This window comes from Limulus polyphemus, unplaced genomic scaffold, assembly GCF_000517525.1.
Source record: "Limulus polyphemus unplaced genomic scaffold, Limulus_polyphemus-2.1.2 Scaffold8, whole genome shotgun sequence".
NCBI classification, from domain to species: domain Eukaryota; kingdom Metazoa; phylum Arthropoda; class Merostomata; order Xiphosura; family Limulidae; genus Limulus; species Limulus polyphemus.
The window spans coordinates 284,991-312,951 of NW_013665618.1; the positions used below are offsets into that span (position 1 = coordinate 284,991).

A 27,961-nucleotide genomic window follows, 5' to 3' on the forward strand; every position below is an offset into this window, starting at 1 on the left:
ATTTGTAAGCGCTATCTTTTCACTTTTTTGAATAAAGAGACAACTCCAAATAAACTAATGTATATAACATAGTACGCTAAACGATTTCAATATCTAATGAACACATTTTAAACATCCATGGACTTAGTATTTTTTCTGAAAAATACGTCCCGTTACTAATTGTATAATCGTTTATGTTGGTGTTAGGACTAGAATGTTACAGTTTTAGGTACTGCCTCAATTATAATTTACTGATTGCTGAACATGTACAAGCTGAATATTTTAATTTATAGTAATTTCAACAAAGATGTTTTATCGTTTGTTTGTTGGCTTTGTTAAATTTCACCCAAAGCTACTTGAGGGTTATCTGCAATAGTCTTCCCTAATTTTAAAGTGGTAGATTAGAGGGAAGGCAGCTAGTCAACATCACCCATCGCCAACTCTTGAGCTACTCTTTACCAATGAATAGTGGGATTGACCGTCACACTATAATCTCCTCACGGATGAAAGGGCAAATATGTTCAGTGAAGGGATTCTATTCCATGACCAGCAGATCACCAGTGGAATCACCTAACCACTAGACCATGCTAAGCTTAAGGTATTTAATAAGAATAGTGATGAAACTTTTTAGAGAGAAAAAGTCACTTATGTCTACAGAGAAATACCATCATATTGTGAAGTACACAAGTTGGTTTATCCACGTGCACAAACTCTGAGCTTTTTCTTTTGCTCAATCAGTCTTGGACATCTTCAGCTATACACTATTTTACGTTATTACAAAGACTACTTTTGCAAAGAAGTTCAGATTTCGGATTAACACTTAGTTAATCTAGAAAAAAAAAAATCAAGCATTGAAAGAAGAACCCGAGTTTAATGGAAATACTTGCAACAAAATGAACCACCTTTGTATTTCGTCTTGGTATTCAAAAAATGCATTTATTACCGTTAATCAAGTATTGTTCTCATGTACCAAAAAAGATTTATTCTGTTCTTTTATGTTTTAATCTGACTTTTCTCCTTTTTTCGACATACTTTAAAGAAGAGTAGAAACAAAAATCGTCGTTTAATAATGCTGTAGTTTTTTTTTTGTCCAGTTTTGTTCCATTTTATAAATTTTAACCGTGTTTTTTTTTCTTTTTGGACACAAGCGAGATAGAATTCACCGTTTTCAACTATTGATCCTATTTTGACTAACACCATTTGGTGCGGTCACGTTTGATGGCTTGATGTGAGTTTTCATCCAGTGTCATTCGTTGTTCACTGAATCTCATAGCGACATTTCTGACGTTCCAAGTTCTCGAGAGACAACTAAAAGATCAATCAACATGATACGGACTGCTGTAGTGAAGACCCGCATTGAACTACACGCTTGTAACGACTATCCGATGTATTTTATACAGAGATAATTGGCTGAAAAACATTAAAAAATATATCATTCTAAATGTCGGATAGTGAATCAATAAATCTAATATTAAAATGCCATGAATAAAAATGAAAATTTAATCCGATATGTTAAACCTACATAGCAGAATGGCATTTTGATTTGGTTCTCCATTGTATTCAGATGGAAGTCAGGTTGTAGATGTGTGTCATAGACTGTACAATGGAAATGTCATCATTCACGACACATGGCAGGCAATTAAACTGATCCTTATTATCTCAATATTAACAAATCACTATTACTGATGAATAAAAACGAAGCTAGATAACTAAAATTTAATGGAACTGAAATCTCTAAAATTCAACCTCAACGGCACCTTATGCACCCGTGAGCTAATCTTCTAGGGTTCAAGTAGAGACGTCCATAATTTGGAATTACTGACCAAAAGAAGAGCAGTCATCCAGCAACACTCACCACCATAAGGGCTTAGTCCGTATATATGAAAGGACTGATTGTCTCTTTTCTAATGCTCTTACAACAGAAAGTGCTGAGCGTGTTTAGCAGATCACATTTCGTGCCTTGGACCGTTCGTTTTTCATCCCGTCGCGCTAATTGCTAGACCACGCCCAGCTCTTCGAAAAAAATACTTATCGTGTCTTTACGTCAAAATGAAACAATTATTTTGGTTTGTTTTTAACCAATCACAAGTTTATCTCTTATTATGTATATACTGAAGACTTCAAAAATATTCCCAAGCTTCTCATATTTATAAGATTTTACATTGAAAATTTGAAAGCTAAATAAAGTAATATTTGATATATATTGAATATATATTAGCTTACTGTTTGAAAAAAAAATGAAATATTTTTTACCGGAAATATAAGATATGGTTACAAACACAATACTGTATAAGCAACATAAACATGAAAGACAGAATAAACTTTTACATTGAAAAAAAATTTTTTTAAGGTAGTAATTATTTCGAATGCAAAGTGGGACAAATAGAATGTTTCTTGACGTTAGAAGTTGTTTTAAACTTCGTAACAAGGTTTTTTGTAGCAGTTACTAGAATGTTTTTTTTTCAAATTTCTTAATTATTTTTTTTCTAGACGTTACTGGAAACTATGGTTAGCTTAACAAATCTTTTTCCACATTTTCAATTTGGTCATGAAGCTCCGTCGCATTTTTAATTGTGCTTATAAAAATCTAATAGCTTCTCTTTATTAGGTAAATCACAACGGATGTATCTGTGTTGGCATATAACATGAGCCACGAAGCTGATTTGATATGTAATTAATGTAATAAATTCTAATATCCACTTATACTAAACGTAAATTTAACAGCTAGTTCAATCGACACTTATTTTCAGTGGGATAATACAAACATACTACATTACAGAAATAAAATATTTTTTCTGGAAAATAATTCGATTTTTATGTCTGAAAGTTAGCTTTAGTATCCATACTTTCCTTTAGGGAATATTTAAAATTGTTAAGCACTTTATACTTTCAGAGAAGGAATGCCGTTTCACATTTTTTTGCTGTGTGTAAAGTCGCCGAGAAAAATTAGCACGGAATGGGCGTGGCTTAGTGGTTAGCATATTGAAAGGTTCAAGATTGGAGGCGCGGTACCGCTGAATACGTTATAAAAGTTACAGTTAGTTATTTTATTTGGTTCAAAAAGCCGGACAAAGCCCTCGTGACGGCGAGTGCTGCTGACTGTTTGCCCAGTAAGATATGGACAATTATATCTTAATATCGGAGTCTAGTCTCCGACATGATCATTTATCCCATGTGTGCATAAGGCGTTTGTCAAAGCTGAAAATACTAATACTAAATTGAGAGACTCAAAAGTGTTGTTATATGGGTGCTATACACTGTTAAAGATATATTATTAACTTGTGCCTTTAGTGATGGGTGAATGTAGTGCATTAAATGTTGACCGTTAAATGTTAACTTAAAGAAACTTTTCATATGCTTAAACCAGTAATTATAGTTAAATAAATGGTAAATAAAGTGTTTGAATTAAAAAAAGAGCTACTTGATAGAATAGCTCAGCTAAGTATATGCTACTACTCTATCTGAATACTTGCTACTTGTTCCCTGGTGTTGGCTAAAATTGCACGTTACAGCTGGTTGATGTTGGCTCACTAATATGATGCAAGTTTATAAGTTTTAACTTATATAATACATTATTTGTATAGTTAACCACATTCAAGACTATTCGCGATTTGGTTTGTGTTGATTTTACCATTTGACTCGTGACTTGTAGGACGTTTGACTTTCAAACCTTCTTAACGTTTGTTTTTTAATCTATATGCATTATTAATAATCCACCCTTCTACTAACAAAATATGTACAGAAAATAGCATTACATTTAGAAATATGTTTAATAGCTTGTTAAACATCACTTTTTTTTTACTTGAATATTTGAATCTTCTTTTTCTTATTTATACACATTCAATCTGTCAATTTGTTATAAAGGATAAATAAAATATGATTTTGGTTTAATTTATTTCGAAAAAACTTGACCGCTTGCAATAAACGATTAAATAATTTCTTTACTTTGAAGACCTTGAAGTTGCACTCAAAAAATATATTGGTCTCCCACTGTGTAAGCGGTAAACTTACTAACTTACAACAATAAAATCCGGGATTTGATTTCCCGAGGTGGACAGAGTGCAGGTGGCTTTACACTAGTAATAACAATAAAAAAAACAAAGACAAAACACCAACAAACCTATTGAACTTCGCAGAGGTCACTTTATAAAATTATACTTCTTTTTTAATTTAGTAAAATAAATATTTTAACCGAAATTACCACAAGATCTTTCTTCAACTTCAGAAATTTCCAGTAAAAATACTGAAGGTAATTAATCACTTAGAAAAATATTTTCTTTCAATTGTTAACATTTTACTTCGTGTAAACGGGAAATCGAAATATAATTCAACTGTTTTTGTGTAATTTAAATTTCATATTTAACATGTTGACTTTATAGCTTATAGGTTTTTTTTCTGCTTTGTTTAGTTTTGAGACATCTTGGTAAAAAAAAAAACTCGGCATACGTGAAAACCAATTCGTTTTTTCAAAACCATAAAATATAAAGTTTAAAACTCGGAACGAATATTTCAACAATTTGTTTACAGTATTAGACTTTTACTTCAGGTATTTGAAAGAAAAGAATTAGAATAAAACTAGTTAGCTAAGTTATTTTCAGAAGATTTAAGACCAAATGGCAAATTTCGAATTTGAGCAGTAAATTCCACACAATCAGTTTGTTTGTTTTTTGAAGTTAAGCACAAAGCTACACAATGAGCTATCTGTGCTCTGCCCACCACGGGTATCGAAACCCGGTTTCTAGCGTTGTATGTCCACGGGCATACCGCTGTGCCACTAGGAGGCCCACACAATCAGGCAGTTTACAAAGCAATAAGATTAATATACCACAAAACGTAGTATATATATATCTGATTGTCTGCTTATCGATTGGTGTTATACATAAACAGACTGTAGATATAACTTACACAAACTGTACAACCTGTACGAACATTTGTTGATTCAATTAGTTTAACATTTTAAACATATTTTTTCAGAAAACTTTGCTTTATTAGTTCATCATTTTCATATATTTTAGGCAATATGCTTAGCTAATGATATTTTCTTTGATTAAGCAAAAGTTTAAATTGTTCAGTTCTAAACATTTGACGTATTTCATTTATCAACAGATATGAAAGACGTTCATGAAGATTCAAGTAACTAACCTCTATGATTGTCCTTATGTTATAATTCAATGTGGTTCAAGTTACAGGCATAACAATGTATAAACATAAGGATAAACTACAGCTTCAGTTCAAACGAACATATTGTGTTGCACTGGTATAAAAGTTGGATATCTCACTAATATACACACAACTGATCTATTAAGTTTGATCTACCTTTTATGAGAACTTTAGTACAAACATCAAATAATATTAACATTGAGTAAAAAGGATAGATCTAGAACAAAAAAAGCAGAAGGTATAAAGTCTATTTGTATGAGAGCTCATTTTGAATTTTAATTAACTTCGTCTTAGACGAATTTCTTATTTTAAAGAACATTAAACATTAAATCCGTCTTTTTTTTTTTTTGAAGTATATGGCCATCTTGCACGCACGCCACTGTTACTTAGAGTTAAACGACAATACCATCACTTTGTTCCCTTGATTCTAATTATTAAACTACTTCCACGATCGAAGCAAACATAAATAGACTCGTATGTGATGAGCTGATTTTTCGCTGATGCTATACAGTTCAAGAAAGAATGTAATTAAAAGAGAAGCATCCTTTTTCTTCCCTTGTTTTTAATCTGAGCAGAAACCCCAGTGTAGCAAATGGAAGTAGCCTTAATGTCAAACTGTACCCATGATTTTTCTTCTAGGCTTTAGATAATTTTCAGAAGAAATACAGAAGAAAATTAAAATGCTCTAGGGTCTGTAAAAGCGTCTTCAGTTCTAGTTTTCAACTCCGTGTACGTAAACCTTTACCACTGTATTGGTAAACAAATACTGGAACTTTTTTCACTGGTTTGTTTGTATTTTTTTCACTTATTTGACAAATAGGTTTTCTAAATTAGTTAGCTTGAGTACTTGTAATTATATTAATTACATGTTAGATTTACATTTTTTTTCGAAGACAATCATATTTCTTTGTTGTATCACATGATTTGTGATTAAAAAAATAAGTTGTATCCAGTTAGTGTAAGATAAGAACACATGATTTTTCCAACTGAATATTCTTCTCAGGGGGATAGAGACGATGATGTCATAGTGACAAACACCAGTGAAAATAAAGTCATAGTTCCTGTAAGTGGCACCAAAAGGTACCACTGTCTTAGTCGACGGGTGACATCATAGTTCGATACCAGGCCTGTTAGTATAAGCTGTTACCAAGATTCTATATGTGGATGGTGTTACTAAGGTTCTGTAGATGGATTGTGTTGCTAAGAGTAGTGTTTGTATAGGCAGCTGGTATTACTAAGTTTCTGTAGGCGAGTGGCCTTACTAAGGTTCTATAGATGGATTGTGTTGCTAACAGTAGTGTTTGTATAGGCAGCTGGTATTACTAAGTTTCTGTAGGCGAGTGGTCTTACTAGGCATATTGTATGTGTCTCACAAAGGCAGATACTGTTACTATACAGATTCCAACTTGGCTCAACATATGTTTATAGTTTTAATTTATGCATTTCATTACGTACGTCTTAAAAGGCCGATGGTGCTTCTATACTTCCGCAGGACTGCATAAAGATTTCAACTTGTCTCAACTTATGTTTATAGTTTTCATATATATATATATTTAACTGTGTTACATGCTTTTTACAAAGGCGAATAGTGTTACTAAGTGGATTGTGTTACTAGGGTACTATAGACATAGTATTGCTTGGCAAATTCTGTTACTAAGGTTAGTACTGCTAGGGTGGATGGTATTTAAGCGGATAGTTCAATAGGATGATGAACTCATCGTAGGGTGTCTCAACATGAGATTACATCATCAACATTGTAGTTTTCGCTTCTGTATTTAATTATATGTCCTAAATAGTTACAAGTAAAACCATTATTTTAACGAGACAACCATTAAAGCATAGTGTATCACATATGCCAGTTCTTATCACACATACTATCTTAATTTATCCATTGTATGAACGAGGAAAATATTATAGCATAGCCAATAATTTACTTTACATACTTTTACAATTATTTCTTCTGAAAGGATTTTATCATACCTAATGTTTCGTTTTTATAAATATAGAAGGAGACAGTCACATTATTATTCTACAGCCAATTGTATTTTTTACGGTTTAAGTTTCTATTTCGTACACGTTTAACGTTCCGTGCTATAGTTTTCGCTTCTATATACAATTTGCATAGCATACTCTTTAAGGTTATCGTCCTGAAAAGGAACGGATTTTCCAGGATAACATAAATATTTAACATGCAAGCTTACTGTTTCATTTTATAAATATATATAATGCCTGTTTCACTAGTTATAATAGTTGGCTTAAAACATATTCTTATGCTAGCCTTATATGTATGTAGCTCTGTTTTCAAATAGTTAGTAAACTAGTAAATTATTTTGCTATAACTAAATGTGATAAACGAATGACTTACTGTTTAATCAATCACTTTACTATTATAGAAACTATTTAAAGGAGGAACACTTACCACAAGAGGCTGTCTGTGATCTGCCCACTACGGGTATCGAAACCCAGTTTTTTTGCGTTGTAAGTCCGCTACTGGGGGCATCAAAGAGGTCCAATTCAAATGTAGTTGATATCTTTGATTTTTAGGAAAAACAAAGGGCAGGAGAGGTCGTCACATAGCCAAATAACCAGTCCTCTCTTACCACTTGCAGAATAAAAGGTCAATAGCATTGAAGGTCTGGAATTTAAAAAAAATGTAACACACAGACATGTGCCTTTTTGGTAAAATATATTGTTTCTATTTTGTAATGATATTTACAAGACTAAAGTCGCGTCAGTTTATAATTATTCAAATGTATATAATAAATATTTTCTGACAGATCAAAAATTCTATTACTCTATGACATTTAACCTTAATAGTTCATAAAAGTATCAAATACATTTTTTACAAATGAACATAGTTTATAATTGAACAAGAGTTGACAGTTATAATCTTAAAATGACTTTTAATTATAAATCAAGTGATTATCCTTTCAAATTTTATAAATTCAACATAGTTACTGTTTATCATTGCAGAATATACTTTAGAACAACAATATAAAATCATAGACTTGACAAGCATACTGAAACATTTATTAACAAATCTTCAAGATACACTAATATACTATTTACGAAAATTACAAACATAGTTTATAACTATACATGTATATCTTCGTCTTTTATTGTAAAATTACACAGCATGAATATCAGTTTCTAACAAGTATATTTGAACAACTAATACATGTCTCTATATATATTTATTATATAAAACTAATGTTTCATCACAGCCTAATATGCTATCATCAATATATCTAAATAAAATCATAGGTTTAACAAGTATCATAAATACTGAAACATTTATTATCAAAAATTCAAATTAGAAAAAGACGACTTTATTCAAAATTTATCACACAAAAAATGTTAAAAGTTAAATTTTCAAAATAAATGTGTAAACTATATCGAAAATAGACATTCCAAATTTCTGTTATTAAACCCCCAAAGTGACAAGTTTTTAAACGGCTATGACTGAATGTTCGTTCATTTTATCCTTGCCTGTTATATTAATGAATAATTTGTGTAATTGTAGTATCTTAATATTTTTAACACGTCCCTCAGGAGCCAAGAGGTGTCTTTACACTACAATTTGTTGAATATTACAAGTAAGTTCAATCCGGAAACTCCCAAAGACGTATCTTTTTTTAGACAACTTCAAGAAAAGTTTTCATTTGTTAATTGATAATTTAAAAAAAATACAGAATCCTCAAGTCTCCATACTAGCTAGTACTAAGGTCTAACTGCTGGGAGTAAATTCAGTATATATCAATAATGCCACATTTTCAGCATTATAATTAAGCAATTGTCAACCTTTTATGCTTCTGATATCACCTTTTTATGTTTAGCTTTCAAATGAGATACAACGATTTCACCTGTAGAATGAGCAGACAGGAACACTTTGAAAGCAGCTACAGGCATAATATTGCACTCGGCTTGCTGCACAGTATTTACAAAGGTGGTTCTAAACAGTTCCTGAATACCTCAATCTGTCATTTGGAGACTTCCATGTTTCTTGTGCTTGGCCGTTAAGCTCGTGATGCACTGACGGATTTCAGTCACCTTACCACTTCAAATCACTTTTCGCAGCCCCAACGTTAAAAGAGTGTTTGAAATGCCTTCTTTTTATCCAGTAACAATGTACAAAATTTTTCAGTTCAAATTAAGAAAAACCGGATTGGGTAGTTTATTTCAACAAAAATGTCCCCCCCCCCACTGGAAAATAGCAATAATTGGGAAAGATTTTTCGTCAATTCTGTGAAAAATTCTAATTCTAGCAAGGGGTATATGTTTTTCTACATGATATAGCCTTTTCAAAATTATTAATTTCTTTCCTTAATTTGGAATTTTAATTAACAATTTAAAATTTAAAATATCAAAGCATTCTTCGAATTTTGAAGTAGCTTTATAAATCATTCTTCACCCTCACACACACATATATACATGTAAAAAGAAACATGAATTATTTGACTTGGAGGAGATTACTCTAGAGTATAGTGCGGTTTATCACGTTTGATTACATACACAGAATGTCATGCAATAAAAAAACGTTAATCAGCATGTTATCAAAGTCCCGTTCAAACATTTAATAATAAATGTAAAATGTTCATCTCCTCCTCTTGAGATACACGTACAAAATGTATTTTCATTAAAAGTTCAATTGAAAATTAATGTCGATTCTTTTCTCTGTATCTCCCTCTTTTTTTAAAAAAATGGATATGAACTTGGTAAGTGACACATTAATCTGACTGAATTACCATGACATATCAAAACAAAGAAGCGTAAGGTGAATTCCAATGATATACTGACGTAAACAGTTTTAATTATACAAGTAATTCATTATGGCCTAATGTGTAGAATAAGAACATTCGATAGCTTCATAACATAAAAACTCAATATTCGTAAGTCTTGAGGAAAATAAAAAAATTCATTCACACATCACATAACTGCATTAAGAATTTAAACTGCAATTGCAACACACGGATCTAAAGTATTAGTGGCTTTTACACACGGATCTAAAGTATTGGTGACTTTTAATGTTTGTTTAGTTTTGAATTTCACGCAAAGCTATCTGTGCTAGTCGTCCATAATTTAGCAGAGATAGACTAGAGGGAAGACAAGTAGACAACATCACCCACCGCCAACTCTTGGGGTAATCTTTTGCCAACAAGTAGTGGGATTGACTGTCACATTAAAACACCTCCACAGTTGAAAAGGCGAGCATGTTCGGTAACGGAGATTCAAACCTGCAACCTGTAAACTGCGAGTTAAGTGCCCTAACCATCAGGCTGTGCCATACCATAAATCTTCTATCAACAAAAACGAACTTGTCAACCAATGTGATCAGTGACAGGTCCTCTGACTATCAAATTGGGTTTATATAAATATAGAAAAAGAATACGGCCATAATCTTCATTTTGATTTAAATGATGTACGACCTTAAATTTATTATTTGCCAGTAAAGATACAGTTGTTTATTTTGACCTTACTCATTTATAAACTGTGTCTATTCATTATATTTTCTATTACATTTTTTAATTAATTTGCCTAATAAGTGTATCATTTATAATTTCTTTTCAAACCATATCTCTGATTCCTCTCTTTTTCATTAATTATTAATTCATGAACTTCGCATCCCCTTTTTACATTCTATTCTGTTATACCTCTTCAATGAACATCACTGTCATATTCTTATCTAAAATTAATGTCAATGTTTCCGTGTTCTCAGGATGGGTTCCAATGGCTATCCATAACTTCATTATGGAGGATGTTCCGAAAGTCGTTTTCCATAGGCCGAATATTTTTAGACGTTTACAGAATATGATCGAAATAACCGCCCTAGGAACTGATAAATTGCTGAAGACGTTCAGTCCAGATCACTTCCACTCGTTCATAAATGCTCAAAGCTATTATCAAATAACTTTGTACAGAAACAAAAAAAAAGTATTAATTCCTTCAATATTACGATGGCAACCGACTTTGAAGCACCCTATAGATCAATGGATTGCATTTCACATTCTATCATTTATATCTCACTTTCCGATAGTGATAATGTTTATTCATTATATTTGAATTGGTTTTATCTAGTGTTAGTTTGAAGGACCGCGAAGCGAAAGGTCCAAGATTCGAATCGCAATATCCTCCTAAACACACTTTTCACTTTAAGTTATAAGAATGTTATAACTGTGGCAGACGACATGTGCTTCTAGTTGCTTCTAAATGAGGAATCACTATGTGTATTCTTCGAGTGTCAACTTTTAAAAACAAACAATATTAAGTAGGGTTAGCTTATGCGACACAAATATTTACTTTGAGTTATGTGAAGAACATATACTCCAAAAAATCGAACAAACATCATCAGGCAAGAAATGTCTTTTTAAATATCAGATTGTAATATAAGAAATGGATATAATAACATATTGAAATTTATAAATGTAAAAAGAAACGCATGTGGAAGTTATAAACTTTATTGCTTCGCTTTATATAATCGATATGTCAATTAGTCGTTACAAAATAGGGCAGCAGTATGCATGATCAGTATTGATACTCGTTGTCTTCCTGCTTTTTAGTAAAACTAATAATGTTATATGCTATGCTTACATGATCTTCTTTTATGACGGAAAATTATGCCAATGACGATATACGATTATTAATGTATTTTTCAATCCAAAAATTTTTTTGTTTTGATTTATTTTATTTTATTCGTACATATGGTCAATTATGTTATCCCGAATTTTTGTTTAACTAAGTCGATTAAACAAAGCTGTATAGACAGTGAGTATTGCTACTTCCTTCATCGTCGCGTCGATCACGCCCATTCTGATAAATATGATTATGTACTATTGTCCTCCCATTGGGGTCAGCGATAAGTTGAAGGAGTTACAACGCTAAAAATCCGAGATTCAATTCCCTGTGGTGGACAGAGTGCAGATATTCTATTGTATTGCTTTATACACACACACATACATGTATACACACTATTGCTCTACACACCAATTTTCATTGTAGCAATCTTCTAATCAATTTTAGACTAATCCTCTTGACAAACTTTCCACAGACCATCCACTGTACGTGAGACGTCAGCTTCCAAGACAAAGTAAAAGCAATCCAAATGCGCAATTAATTAATATTAACTTCCGATCAGAGTAAGCAATGTGCTTAGAACGAAACTAAAATTTACCCTTGTATCAGAAATGACAATATAATTATATATACTTACTATAGCTAATTAGAGCTACATAAGAAAACTGGACAACAATGTAGTTGAATGGGTTTGTGGTGACTTACAGACTTCGAGGTGTGGCTGGAAACTTAAGTTTTTGGTTTATAAGCCTTAACCAACTACAAACCATTATTCAATATTTTGTAATGATAGTAGGAGATATTCCCAGCTTCAAAGTAATGACTTTGTGGGTCGGAAGGTTCTCTTTCGTAATTATAACTTCGCCTTTTAATGAAATTATTGCTTTGGATAGGGTTGGGGCGTTGTTCCGGAACCAGTTGCTCCCCTAAACACTCTGCTGTCCGAACTTTTTTTACTTCTCTGTTGCACATTGTGTCTTTTGACTCTCAACGTTTGAAAATATCGCTATATAAATATCCTTCATCGGACAGGACTGTGATTTATTTATTCAGCCATAAATCTAACCGGGATTGGATTTTCTGATGATTAGGAATGTGCCCTGAATTAAATGTAAACTTGTTTAAACTTGTCACCTGTGGCATCTATGGCAACATGAAAATATATTACCATATGCAAATTACTCATACAGAGTGTTATTAACCTTCTCTATTCATGTGTATTTAATAACTTAGTGTGCTATGGGGAAAACTTCAATTAAGTCTTCATTTCTGCTACATAAACAAATTTAGTCATGTATGCTTAAAAATATTAGACAAACTATTATATTACATGATATTGTAATGTAATTAAATATTTGTCTTTCAGTTACAGATAATTGGTTACAACTCCGATCTGTACCCAAATATTACTGAAGCAGTAAGATTACATAAAAACCAAGGACTGGTAGGTGTATCCGTTATGTTACAGGTAAGTAACTGTTTAACCTTTCACCAAAAACAGTGTAAGTTATCTACAGTTGATTCTAAATTCTTCTCAGGAAATGCTCTAAAATAAAAATCATTTGAGGATCTAAGCATGTATTGTAACTGTTGTTGTTTTAGGAATTTATGAAATTTTTGCTCTGTGTGTATGTGTTGCAAAATCCTTAAACGTTTATAATATCTTAATAAGAAGGTATCTTTACACTAGATATATTTAGATTAAGCCTTGTATCTGTGTTTTATTTTGTAGATAAATACAGTATTTAAGTCAATCTTAAATAGTTTAGTAAATATATAGAAATATCTTAAGAGAGAATACCTAGCACGAACCAAATTCAAAATGAAATTTAGAATCTTCACGAATCTATCTAGAACCCTTGACTTATGAAGTAGCACATAGAACTCTTAAGAATTTATTTAAAAAATCTTAACTTATAAAGAAAAACATAGAACTTCTAAAAATATATTTAAAGCTTATTGACTTATACAGCAGAATTTAGAATATTTGCGAATCTATTTATAATCCCTGGAATTATAGAGCAGATCTTGAACCATTAGGAATTTGTTTAAAACCCCTTGATTTATATAGCAAAACTTGAAATGTTTAAAATATTAGAGCCCTTTGTTCTATAAAATGTTATGACGACATTGTGATAAATGTTCAGATGAAATACACTCAAGGCTGCTCTTATCGTGTTCACGTCATTAGCATTTTTAGCTACTGATAGTTAATAGATCCTGAGTAGTAAAATTTCATTTCACGTTAGAAAAATTCATTCAAAACCCATTTCAAGTGTAGGTTGTGCTGCTCACAAAAACTGTATTTAAAATCTAACGCTTGTTTCGTGAATAAGCCGGCGGCTATATTCCTCTGTGTTTAAGATATAAAAGGTTTAACACACAACCTGTCACAATAAGAGCATCAACTTATCTTGTGTTTTGAAAACTAACATTTCTGGAAGGATTTTTCCAAATACCTCAAAATGCCGTTTGTTGTAACAATTTTACTGAACTAAGAATGTACGGTGATGTAATAGTTTTAAGTACCACGCGTTTTGTTAAGTACTTTCACGTACTTAAAAAATGATTAATCATTCATTGAAAATTTTAGTAACTGCAGTGAAGCATTGTTTAATGTTAGGCGAATGGGAAATTCAAACTTAACAATTTACTTATTTTAGTAGAACTGGATCTGGAATTAATTTCATTTGAATGCATAATTCCACTTTCATAAATGTGTCGGAAGAAAGACAGTTTCAGTTCATGCAGTTAGTCATGATAACAGTCACTGTCCACTTCTTATGTTTTATTTACCTATTTTTACGGCAATATATACAGAAATACGGCTTAACCATAACTTCTTAAACATTACATGAACATTTTCAGTTGAAAATATTTACAATAACCAGAAAATGTCATGTAAGGGTGAAAATGTTTCATAATTCCATACAAACCTTCACAGTGGATGACGGCGTGTAGCCGTCTTTAATTTTGAAGTAATAGACTAGAGGTAAGATATTTTACTCAACAGCACCCAGTGCGAACTCTTGGGATATTCTTATGTAACCGAATAGCGGAATTTAACCGTCACTCTATTAGCGCAACGACGGCCCCAAAGTGCGGAGCGAGTTTTTACGGCAACGGAATTCGAACCGTGAATCCTTTGAGTCACAGTACTAGCACGCTAATCACTAAAGTACGCCCAGTTCAGTGAAAAGGAATTCTGCGGTAAGCCTGAGGACTTATAATGCTAAAGCTCGAGTTCGATTCCTGCGATGTGCAAATTACAGATAGCTCATTGTGCAATTCCTCAACAACAAACAAATAAACAAACTTTAGAGATTGTTTCGAATTACTACACTCTGTATGTGCTTACCCCAAAACTACACTATAGGCTATCTGTGTCTACCGCGGATATCGAAACTCGAGTTTTAACGTTATAAGCTCGCTGAGCTACCGTTTGGCAGTTGTATAGTAAAAGAGGAAATTATCAGATTTTAAGTCTTTTTGTAACGCTCAAACATCATACTAAAATATGAGCAAAAATACACAACTGTTAATCTGTGTTGCTGTAATTTGCAATAAATTACATATATACTGACTAGAAAAGGTAACTATTCTATATGTTCTGTATTTCAACAAATGCTAATATATGTCATTAAAATTTTACTCTTCAAACATTAGTCAGGAATAATGTGTGTGTTGTATTTCGTTACCAAGAAACCTGGCGTGGCCTAGCTTGATATTCAATTGTACGAGCTGATAGCTTGAATAATTCAACACATAGGCAGAGTTTACTTTAAATCTATAAAGAACGATTTTCTTCATTTGCTTTTTGCTGGTAGCGCAGCCGAAAGGGAGGAACAGTCTTGTTAGGCTTAACGTTTTGTTTTTGTGTAATATAAAGTTTCAGTTGGAGGTTTATTTATTGTTTCCTCTGCTATCAGAACTTAGCTTTTAATAATTTTGTGTCGACATTTATCACTTTAACTGTAGTGATGTAGTTTTATTTAGACCTATGAAGAGTAAACTCAATTTTGTTTCGTACCAGACTTTAGGTATTATTATGTTAGTGTAAAGCTGTCCTCACTGCATTTTCAAAATACCCCTTTAGTATCGAAAAATTTGTTTTAAGTAGGTCTGTCTATCTCTCTCTATATATATATATTTAAAGTCACAAACTCCAAACTCTGGGTACAGATACAACTTTGTGCGGGAAGTAACATGGCAGAGGGCTCAGAGGCTGTTTTGAGGCCAAAGTGATCAAACAGCAATTTTTGGCAAACAGGACGACCAGTTGGTCTCAAATTGATAATGCCGGATATTTTTGGTAATGTATGATTAGGAGGGCTATTATTACGTTTCTTCTCTGTGTGAGGACTTCTCCTAATCATTCTAACCGTGATCAGTTACGTGTTAGAACGATTTAGAGACTTCGTAGAGCCTTCATTTGTGTTTCCCCCTCTCTTTTTTACACATACACGCCTACTCTCTAGCTCCCCTTAAATTGAAAAAGACTAGTGCTTTCTCTCGAACATGTGTGCACACTCCCTCAACTAAATAGGTTTGCTTCAGCCACATCCTTTGCTTTGATTGCGTGCACTCGCAAGAATCAGCTATACGATGACTTTACATAAATGTTTGGTATCGGAAAATTTTCATTTACGTTTTGTTGCAACGAGAAAAGAATAAATCAATTATTCATTATATGGAACGCTAATAAAGTCAGAATAGGTTGCAAACGACACTTGACTACACAGCAGAACTCTGGACACTAAAAGATAGAGAATTTTATTTTGAAAAACTAAAATATCATGCAAAGCACACGCAAGGAGTATGAGCAATGTACCGGGTCTTGCATTGATCAAAATAGCTTTAGCAAATTTTTATTCTTTTCGCAGATTGTTATTTTTATATTTTTTAATCAAAATATTTAGTTAGGTAAAGAAATCTTTCTGACGTTTTTCACATAAAATCACGATTAATATGGTTGATTTAATCAAAACAACTCAGAATAGCCATTTTCATCCAAACAACGCTAGGTACTCTACTAGTAGCAAATAAGATGAGGACCTTTAAAGCTGCTTTCAAACCTTAAATAAGATTGAGAACAAACCAAAAATCAGATATCATTAACATGTTTTGCAAATCAAGATTTGAGGTCGACAATGACATGTATCTTTCCTGACGAGGTGGTTTAGTTTGCCATATTTTGTACTGAAGACGAGGAGTTTAACGTTTAAAATTCTAATAAATGTAAAACGTGTGTGTTATTAGGTGTATTTAGTTCCAACTGCCTACGCTAAACAAGAGACAATGTGAACACGTTTTAACGAAACAAATTCCCTCTACAAGCGTAATATCCACAATACAGTCTATATATCATAAGTTAAGTTAAAATGACGTTCTTTTCTGTCATAAACACATATTGGATTTAACCACAAAAGCTGCTTTTTACCTCTAAATATGACGTCATACGATTGACGTCATTGGCAAATATCTCTAAGCTTTAAGAACATATCCCTATTTATTCTATTTTATTATTCCAAATTCAACTTCAAGGACTGACTCAAGAAACTTTCATTCCTTCTGATCTATAGATAGCTTGATGACAGTAATATTCTATTTGATGAAGGACGTTATTGTATGCTCACCTGATTTTTAAAGTTATAGCTGCTCTAAACTGAACCAAAATAGAAAAATAAAGCACTAACACTAAAATAGAGGATGAAGTTTAGTGACTAGCTGCTTTCCTTCTAGATTAATAGTGCAAAATATCGGGAACGGCTAATGCAGATAGCTCTTTTGTATCTTTCGGTGAATGTCTGAAACAAACAAGTAAATACTACAAATAATTTAACGGTTTGTTTTTGTCGATCTCATTTAGTTCAATTAGTTGTTGTTTTTTTATTTTTAGTTGGAAATTGAAACATCTGTCAAATGTAGAGAAATTCAGTTTGATTTTTAGTAAAATTCATTCTCTTAAGAACCTTGAAGTAGAAGAGGGACATGCTATTTCTTATCAATAATTCATGTGTCATGTTATGTTTTATTTATAACATTAACTTAATATGCTTCTCGTTTCTTATTGCATATTCTTTAAAAATAAAGACCTCTCATGCTCTAAAAATAGTTGTTCTGCGAGACATTCTACGAAAACGACTTTTGTTTTTTTTAATAGTAGTGATGAATTCAGTTGATATGTAAAAAAAGTAGATATGGTGATAAATAATGAGTTTTTTATTAACTCGCCTTTTGTCTTTGGGAATTAGAGGAAAAGAACCTCTCAGATATGGATCAGCCATTGGGCAACTGGGACATTAAGAGTTTAGATGTGTTTTTGCTTTAGAAAATAATCAATTACCTAATGAAATAAAGCCCAAGATGTATACTAGGAAAGAGAAGAAAAATGGCATATGTATATATAATTTCATATTTGATAGTAACAGTTATTTGCACATTGAGTTAATGTAGTATACTTATCTGTTTCAGGAAAACATATGCATTGTTTATGAAGTGAAATGAAACAGAAGGAATAAAGAAATCTAGTGTTGGATATGGAAATGTGAATTTCAATGAATAAAAAATATTTATTAAAATATGAATCCCACGAGCTAAGACACGTAATGATAAGGCCATAGAAAATTACGTGTTGATGGGGAATATCTCTTGCATTTCTAAAAAAAAAACAACAAATTATGTAAACTGAAATATGTATTTACCGACGATCCATTTTTTTTTCAATACCACTAAGTTAAATTTATCTTTATTATTCCAAACACGTTTTTCTATTACACGGGTATAATAATTATCCATAAACGTGATGATGGGGCATAGCAACTGCCTATTTTCCAAGATAACTTCACAGGCCCTACGATAACATCAGAAATTAAATAAGCCAAAATAACTGTGTGTATAGATATATTTATATAATGATAAGGTAAACACGCACAAGAAGAGGAAGAACCATTTTCTAGACAACTCTTCTAACATTTGTGTTTTCTTATTGCAGAAACGTTGTTTTATTGTAATCACAGATCACCGGTCTCCTTATACAAACAGTATACTTACCTCTGTATTATTACTATATAAGTAAAATACCTTAGTTGCAAGTAGAGTATTACTTATGAAATATAGCTCATCTGAAAATAAATTTTAAATTTGCTTTCTCGGTTTTAGCTACTTTGAAGTTGAATTAATCTCAACCGAATCCGAGTTTCCTGCAATATATAATAAATACTGGAAGTTATAACAAGAATAGAACTCAATAATAAATGTCCATGGTTTGATAATTTTAACAGGTTTCTTTGTATACTTAATCAACAAAGGAGTAACTCATAACATCTCAAATTTTGTTGTTTTAGTTTATTAATAAATTTAAAAATCTGCCAATCGAAATGTGAAAAAAATCTAGAACTTGAGAGTACTTCAATAGAAACCAAACAAATAATTTAATATATTAAGCATAAGTATTATAATAAATTATAATAAGTTATAAACTGTAATAAATTATGAATATTAAATTAATTTGAAAGTTTGATTTGTAAAGGCTACAAAATTAAAATACTATTATACTCTTCTCACCAAAACGTTTTTCAATGAAACAAAATTCCATACCTTACGTATTGCTGAATGTGAATGATTTAAAATTTCAGATGCGTATGTTTAGTTGTTGTTTTATAATAAAGTCTGAACATCCTAAAATTTTGGTCTAAAGCATTTCACTAATTAAAACTTCGTACTTAAATAGTGCTAATAAAACATTATCAAATGTCAAGACTGTCAACATAAAAACAAGACGATATAAAGATAATTTTTCTGTTCCAGACAGCGTTTCAGAGCCTTTGAGTAAATATTTAAAAAGCTGAAACAAAATTCTAGAACCCAACAGAATTGTATGCCCTATAAAAATCTAATGGCACAATCTTTGTGAATATATGAAGATGAATGGTGTTTTTTAACTTGTTCTTATTATAATATGTGATGGACTCTATTCTACTCAAGTTACAGATTATGTTTCAGTAGTAGAAAAAGGATATAAAATGCATTCTTGGGTGTATGTAATGGACTTTTGAAATATTTGTAAGATACTGGTATTTATTTTAACAGTCTGGTGATCTTTCAAATGCGGAACTTCGAATTCTAACAAACCAGCTTGAAAAAATACGCTTTCGAGGTATGTATAACAATGTATTTTGTTACTTTATTTACTAGATGAAATACTCCATCTTGGAATATTTAACAATTCATTTTATATTGAAAAAATACGCTTTCGAGGTATGTATAACAATGTATTTTGTTACTTTATTTACTAGATGAAATACTCCATCTTGGAATATTTAACAATTCATTTTATATACTGAGCAAATACTCTATCAATGTATGTTTAACAACGTACTTATCGTTTCTTTATTTAATTTACTGGCTACATTTGAGTCCTGATTATTGCATCAACCGTTGCCAAAACTAGTGAACTCCTGTTTTGTTTTGTTTTTTTATCAAGAAATCTTATATTATGCTATAAACGTCGTCTGTTTTGATTTCAGAAATAAACAGCATAATTTGTCTTAAAATACATTATCGTATAGAGGTATTTTTATATGTAGCTTATTAATTTTATTTACTGAATAAGATGTTCTATTGTGATATGCTTGGTAATGTAAGTTATTCATTTCATTCACTATATAAGATAATCTGCCGTGTTATGTTTGATAGTGTAGCTAATTCATGTCATACGTATTATATTTGTTTCTATTTCAACATATCATCGCTATGTATATATATATCTGTGGGTAATTACTTCATTAGCATTTATTTTCGCTTACAGATCTTCTGTAAGATATACTGATACGCAGTTCTTGAAATTGATGATTGAATAGCTAGAGTTGAGACTAATACGCAATAATAATTGCCCAAATGTTTTTGCTATTTTTTGAATGAAGTTAAACTTAATTATCTAAAACTAAGAATTCTGCTAATACAAAAATAATTAAGTCTGAAGTTTCTAAAAAAGTCAAGGACTTTAATTTCTGATAGTTGGAAAATAAGCTTTCGTGAATTATGTTATTTAAATGCAAATTTTCATATGCTGTAATTCCTACTAAACGTGCTCTGATTTTTGTCTTGAATGTATTGGTGAATTACAGATGAAATAAATTTATAAGTTCAAATTTAAGCGTGATATCGAACACAAGTTTCTCTACACATGTTTCGGCACTTAAGAAATAATGAATTCGATTCTTCATTAAAACAAATCTTAGTTAGTTTATATGTAAAAATATGTATATATATATTTTACTGTTAAAATTATTTTCAGCTTAATGGTAATATTTCTTAATGTGAAAGGGAATCGCAACGTAATTTTGTTCTAATTAATGAGCATAAATATTTATCTATTCACCTAAATATGCTAATGAGTACAAAGTAATAATTAAAACATTAAAAGTCACATCTTTCAGCAAATAAAAAAAATTCTGTAACAGCCTTATTCAAATGTAAATACATCGATAATACTTCGATAAATGCACCCTTTTAATCCAAAATTTGTAAATGTATTGATGTGGTACGTTTGCTATATTTAATACCAGATATCTTGTGTTACTATGACAATGGTTTTATTACATTTAATGCCAGATATACTGCATTACGGTAGCGATACTTATACTAAATTTAGCGCAAAACATAATGTATTGACATTATAATACTTTTACCACATTTAACGCCAGACACTCTGTACTACCATAGTGATGCGTTTATTAAATTTAACGCCAAACATAATATATTGCTATTATGATACTCATACCACATTTAACGTCAGACATGTATTACCATAGCGATGCGTTTACTGTGTTTGACCGAAGGCAGAGATATTGTGTCATTATCTTGACGTTTTTGCTACGTGCAACGTCAGAAATAATATTACTATAGTGATACTTTTGCAATGTTAAATGTCAGCTATATCTTATTACTGTTACTGTAATTTTTGAAAAATAAACACAACTTTTAATCTATCATATTACTGTAACAATACCTTGAATGTGCGTTATTCAAGTAAGTCCGGATTGTTTTTTATGTAAAGTTTCTTGTGTGTAATGAACTTTTTATCTCTCTACTCTTTAAGAGTGAAGCCTAAGAGGTATTAGAAAAAAAACACATGCAGAACATTTCTATCATCCGTAACTGATTGAGCAAATTCCAAAAATTTAATGTCTCGTAATTCAACTCAGCGGTAGCGCTCAAAAACTCCTACACCTTAATAAACTATTTAAACAATAAAATGTAATCCCCTGTGTGTGTTTGGTGTCTGTACTGAGCAATAATTTAATAAAACAATTGCTATTATTATTGTTTTTTTTTCCTTTTTGACAGAACCGCTAGAGATAATCAAAAATGTTTAGTTTACAAGCAACATTTTCTTTAAGGAGTTAAAACAATGTTTTTACTTTCAATATGTAGTCAAGTTATGAATATGTAATTAATTACAGCTCTTCTGTAAATTACAAAATTAACTGACAATCTGTCTTTAATGTTTCATGCTAGTGTATCACGTCCAGTTTATTAGGGTATCATTCCTGTTACATGCTTGTCAAAATTAACGAAGATATTTTAGTATAAAATTCGTAAAAATTTGATTTTTTTTTGAACTTCTGCACATTCTATAGTAATTTGAGAAAACCGCGTCCAACGTACCCTTTAACTGTGCTCTTTTTTAACACACTTCTTTCTTATTATCATTATTAATTTCTAGCTGTTCTACAACTTCAACTTTATTTATTAAGCCTTATTCACTCTAAGCAGAAATTTCACGAGTATTTATATCCTAATTAACTGTGCACTGAAATTTCACTTTTGGATTTACGTTTTTCAGATTACTCTGAGCTAAAGTTAAGGTATTAAGGTTATCAAGGAGCGTGCATTCCGATGTAAAATTAAAACAAGATTATCGGTTATTCTACAGTATTCAAATCAGAGCTCACCTATATTTTGAAAGAGAGTACTGACCACCCTTTATTAAAAACCTCTATGACCATAAAATCATATCATCAAACATGCTGCATAGATTTATTTATCATTCCTGTTTAGCTATAGGTTTTATTAGTGTTACTAGATTCAAATTAATTTCAACGATTACGGGAGTGAATGGATGTGCAAATGCTCACATATGCACACGCTGAAAAATTTTAACATATCATCAAACTATATTTTTCATGCAGGATCCTCTTAGTGCCGAGTTAAGCAACTCTACAGTATTCTAATTATGTTGCTCCCCGGGTGGCTCAACGGTAAGTTAGTGGGCTTATAGCGTCAAAAGTTGGGTTTCGATACCCACGGTGGAAATTCAACTAATCTCTAACTTATACACCATTCAAGTAACTTAGATGTCTGTAACTACATATTATTCAACTAATCCATAGATCTGTAACTACACACAATTCAAGTAATCCAGAGATCTGTAAATACGCATAATTCAAGTAATCCAGAGATCTGTAACTACGCATAATTCAAGTAATCCAGAGGTTTGGAACTACACATAATTTAAGTAATCCGAAGGTTTGGAACTACAAATTATTCAAGTAATTCAGGAGTTTATAACTACAAATTATTCAAGTATTCCATAACTTCTAGCTACAGATATTCAAGTAATCTATAATTCTGTATCTACGGAATATTAAAGTGTTCCAGAAACCATAACTTGTAGTTTGCTCAAGTATTCAAAGAATTATTAATATTAGATTGCTCAAGCAATCTAAGAGTCTCGATCTTACAGACCGTTCATGTAATCCAGGATCCAGAACTTATAAATTGATGAGGTAATCTAGGAGTTAGTTCTCTGCAAAAACCTCCAACTGTTAACACCTTCTTACAGTCATATCAGTTCAATGGCCAGAAAGCTGTAGATAAATGTAAATTAATAATTACTCTTAACGTATAGTAATTATAAGTTCTTGTAACTGATCTTCTTTCTATTAGATAATATTATATGCCATAGAGGCGTTATTCATACAGTGATAAATTTCCAATTTTAGCCGCTGCTTAACGGCTCATAGAATGGCTATGACTTTTTCTTTTCAAGTACAAACTTTTAGCTCATAGCTCCGTCATCTCTTTACTGATTTGAGATATAATGGCAGTTTTGTACTCAGGAGGTCAAACCCTTTCGATTGAATTTGACCACGCTCAGGGTCTCATATAGTAATTTATTATAATTCTGCCAAAAAGAATTTTAATTTGAAGGTAGGCTAGTAGAGATCCTGATGAGTAATAAAATCGAATTGGGTATACTCGCGCCTCACGATTAGTATTGCTGGTGGACAAAAACATAGCTAATAAAAAAGAAAAAAAAAGGTTTCACAAATTAATTTACTCTAATCCTGCCTAAAAGAATTTCAAGTGCCGCGGCTATTGAGGATTTTTCTTGTTTTACTTTTACGCCCTGTGTTAGATTGTATTGTTATAAGTACCAAACGAATGCTGAGGAGTAGTGTTAAAGATACATGGCTAATATTGAAATTTAGTCAAAATAAAATAAATCATATAAACTAAACATACATATATATATTAAATATTTGCATTCATTAATATTTGAAAACTCCCCCGCTGGGACAGTGGTAAATCTACGGCTTTACAACGCTCAAATTATGGGTTCGATTCCCCTCAGTGGACATAGCAGATAGCCTGAAGTGTCTTTGCTAAAAGAAAACATGCACACATAATATTTGAAAAGTGCTTTATTTTGCCAATATTATGGTTTGTTTTTATTTAACACATTTACCATCTGAGCGTTTTGATGAAAAACAGAAACTGTTCTTTCAACTATAAAAATGCTGCTAAACTCATTAATGAGGATGAAAAGTAAGCCAGTGATTAAGGGTACGCGCACGTTAATCCGCCACATTCTCTTTGACAACATTATCAAGGTACCCTGTTAGTGAGAAGTACATTTTTTGTTCATCTTTCCTTCGGTCTGTGTCAGCAGTACACTTTTTGTTCATCTTTCCTTCGGTCTGTGTCAGCAGTACACTTTTTGTTCATCTTTCCTTCGGTCTGTGTCAGCAGTAACATTTTTGTTCATCTTTCCTTCGGTCTGTGTCAGCAGTACACTTTCTGTTCATCTTTCCTTCGGTCTGTGTCAGCAGTACACTTTCTGATCATCTTTCCTTCGGTCTGTGTCAGCAGTACATTTTTTGTTCATCTTTCCTTCGGTCTGTGTCAGCACAATCTTGGAAAAATTAACTTCTCTACATGCATCATGTCTCATTGGTGCTATCGCTATCTGTCGTTGTTCATCACCATCCTGTTCTTTCACACATACGCACCACTCGTTTGCTTGCCTTTCTGCGGTAGTATTGTAGATAAATTACACTATTTATATACCTTGACATACATATATTAGGATTAAGAGATGAGTGAGTGGAGAGAAACACTTTCAAGTATTTCAAATGGCCGTGTTGTGTCGTTAAATCGACAAAAAATAATAAATATACAGCATAAGAAAACACAACTTACAAATATACTCAAAGCACTAGCAGTTAGATTTAGATTGTTATTAGAAAAATTATTTCTATTTTTAAAATGTGCTGAAGCTGCGAAAGTACTTAAACTTGTATTTTGTATACACGTGCTGATTGGGTGCTTCAGAGAAACAGGAGGGGAGAGACGATAACATCATAGTACCACGCAACAGAGAAGATTGCGTTATAGTTCCACGACGTGACATCAGAGGGAGCGTTGCTAGAAGAGTAGGAGGGTGGAGGACAGTGAGGTCACCAATGCAGACAGTTCGCGAGCTAGCCACCAGAGGGTGATGTACATCAATAGATATCAACATGTGACTCAGTCATCAAGTTTATACTAACAACCAAATCCTTAAAATGATATTTCATCTAATTTGCACACTTCTAAAAACGATGGGGTGAGGACGATAGTGTTATATAAGTTAGTGTTGCTAGGAGGATAGTGCTACTAAATTAATACAGGCGGACCAAGGATAGCATAAAGATCTCAACATGCCTCAACTTATGTTTACTTTATCACATCTATATTTAATATTTATCACACCTACTGTTTCGCTTTCATAAGTTAAACCATGAGAAAACTGTATTTTTAAGAATCAATTATAGTTTTAACATACTTCATCAACGCTGTAGTCTATTTTTAATTATATGTCCTAAAAATTTATAAGTAAAACTATTATTTGATCGACACAGTTACATTGTTATTTCATAACTGTTTTTGTTTATTCAGTTTGTGTAAAGGCTTAAATCTCTGACAGTTAATTCTATATTCATCATAATTTCTATTTGTCAGTTATTGCTATGATTGTTGCCTAGACACCTGTTTTAAGCCAGTGTTCCTCAGATTAACGTATTTGTATTGCTCAGTACGTTGTTGCTCCATGAAAATTCCAGTAAGCGGGCCGAAAGCTCGCAAATAAATGCATTTTAGCTTAGAGAAAAGTCTGTGTATAATTATATATATTATTCCATAGCCGATTGTGTTTCTTAAGTATTGATTTAGTATACATTTAACTTACTGATTATAGTTTTCCTTATATATTTAATTTGCATGACATACGGTTTTGCATTTCTTGTCGTTTTTATATATAAAATGCTTATTGCTCCTTTATTTCTAAAATTAATATATTGTAGAACATCTATTCTCACTGAAAAGGACGCTTATTTAATTCTCTAAATAATAAACAATGATTTCATATTTAGCTTTATAAATTGGTTTATTTTGCTAAAGTTTAAAAGATCTACATAAGTGATTATGTTTAACCATTATTATTGCATAAAATCCTTCCCTTCTGTGTATGTTTTCACAAATATTTGTCTTGAGCTTGTTTCTTCCTGGTTTGGATATAGCATATAGCATATAGGCTCAACAAGTAATATTCTCAACATTTCGAAAAATGAATATTTACTACAAATAGGGTCTCTCTTTCAACCAGACGCACTCCAGCTAAAAGCAAGTTAAAAAAGCTTGGCCCTTGTGAAAAACCAAGTGACGTGTTTTCACAAGGGCCAACACAAGAAATGCTTTTGTTTCTATAAAACTAACAGACAAACCAGAAATTATTTTCCTTATCTTTGAAAACTTCACTTACAAAGCTTCAAAAACAGTTTTCATAATTGAACATAGTTTATAACTGAAGAAAAAACTCTTACTTAGATCAAATTATTATTTCGTTTACCAGAATAAATATTTTTATTATTATGCTTGTTAACAAAAATACAAACAAATTGAAGATAGGGAAGAACATTGATGTCAAACGAATGTGTATCCTCGTTCATCCTGATTTTTGTGTGTGAAATCTACGTCTTTTATTCTTAAAACTATACATTGTGATCTTTTACGTATTGCGTCTGGAGCATTTTGTTTCAATGACCGACAGTAATTAGCCATAATGCTGATATTCCACCTTCCCTGGTACCTCCTCTCCATTTTCCTGATGTCTTGATGGAACCTTTCCCCTTGTTCTTCGCTGATGGCACCGAGATTTTCAGGGAAATAGTCAGTATGTTAGTGTAATAAGTGAACTTTCAAGCTCATATTACAACCCAGCTCTTTGAATTTATCGAGCATATTATTAACAATAATTTCGTAGTTTGAGTCCTTGTTGTTTCCTAAAAAAATTGTCAATAATATTTTCAAAGGCAATCCATGCTTCTTTTTCAACTTTCCTCATTGTCTTTTCGAACTATTTATCCAAAGTCAATTTCCTAATCTGAGGCCCAACAAAAATCCCTTCTTTAAGTTCCGCATCTGAAAAAGCTGGGAATTGCCCACATAGATACTTGAAACAGTCGCCATCTTTGTGGCCTTGGCAAACTGCTTCGTTAAGCCCAATTTCATGTGAATAGGACTTTCTTTGTGTCAACGCTTTTTTGACGAATTCTGTAATGTTTTGCCTTTGTTTCTTTACAACAAAGTTACCACAAATATAACAGAATATGTTTGGGTCATTTACACAAACTCTTTTTGTCATATCGACGAATAAATAATGTTGAAAAGAAAAAAATAATGTCAAAGTGCATAAATACTATCCATAAATGATATGTTATGCGGCCTGTTAACCGTTTATATACTAACGGTGTGTTTCTCGTGGATTCTAGAACGATCGATAAGACTCTCACGTCGCGATTGATCTTAGAGAAATCTATGACTAGTGGTTGTCAACATTTTAAGCATAAAAAATGTGACCCGATTTCAATGAAAATGATTCACTTATGTAAAAGTACATATGACGTTTCGTGAAAAATCTGTACGT

The 27,961-nt window shown here is 31.7% G+C and overlaps 1 protein-coding gene across 1 annotated transcript in view; it reads left to right on the forward strand.

The window, feature by feature from the left end:
* LOC106477493 (carbonic anhydrase-related protein 10-like) overlaps positions 1–27,961 on the forward strand; it is a 146,746-nt gene that overhangs the window by 86,296 nt on the left and 32,489 nt on the right. The window contains exons 5-6 of the mRNA XM_022381668.1: positions 13,076–13,177; positions 19,801–19,867. Coding sequence (XP_022237376.1) covers positions 13,076–13,177; positions 19,801–19,867 — 169 coding nt within the window. The remainder of the gene's footprint in view (positions 1–13,075; positions 13,178–19,800; positions 19,868–27,961) is intronic.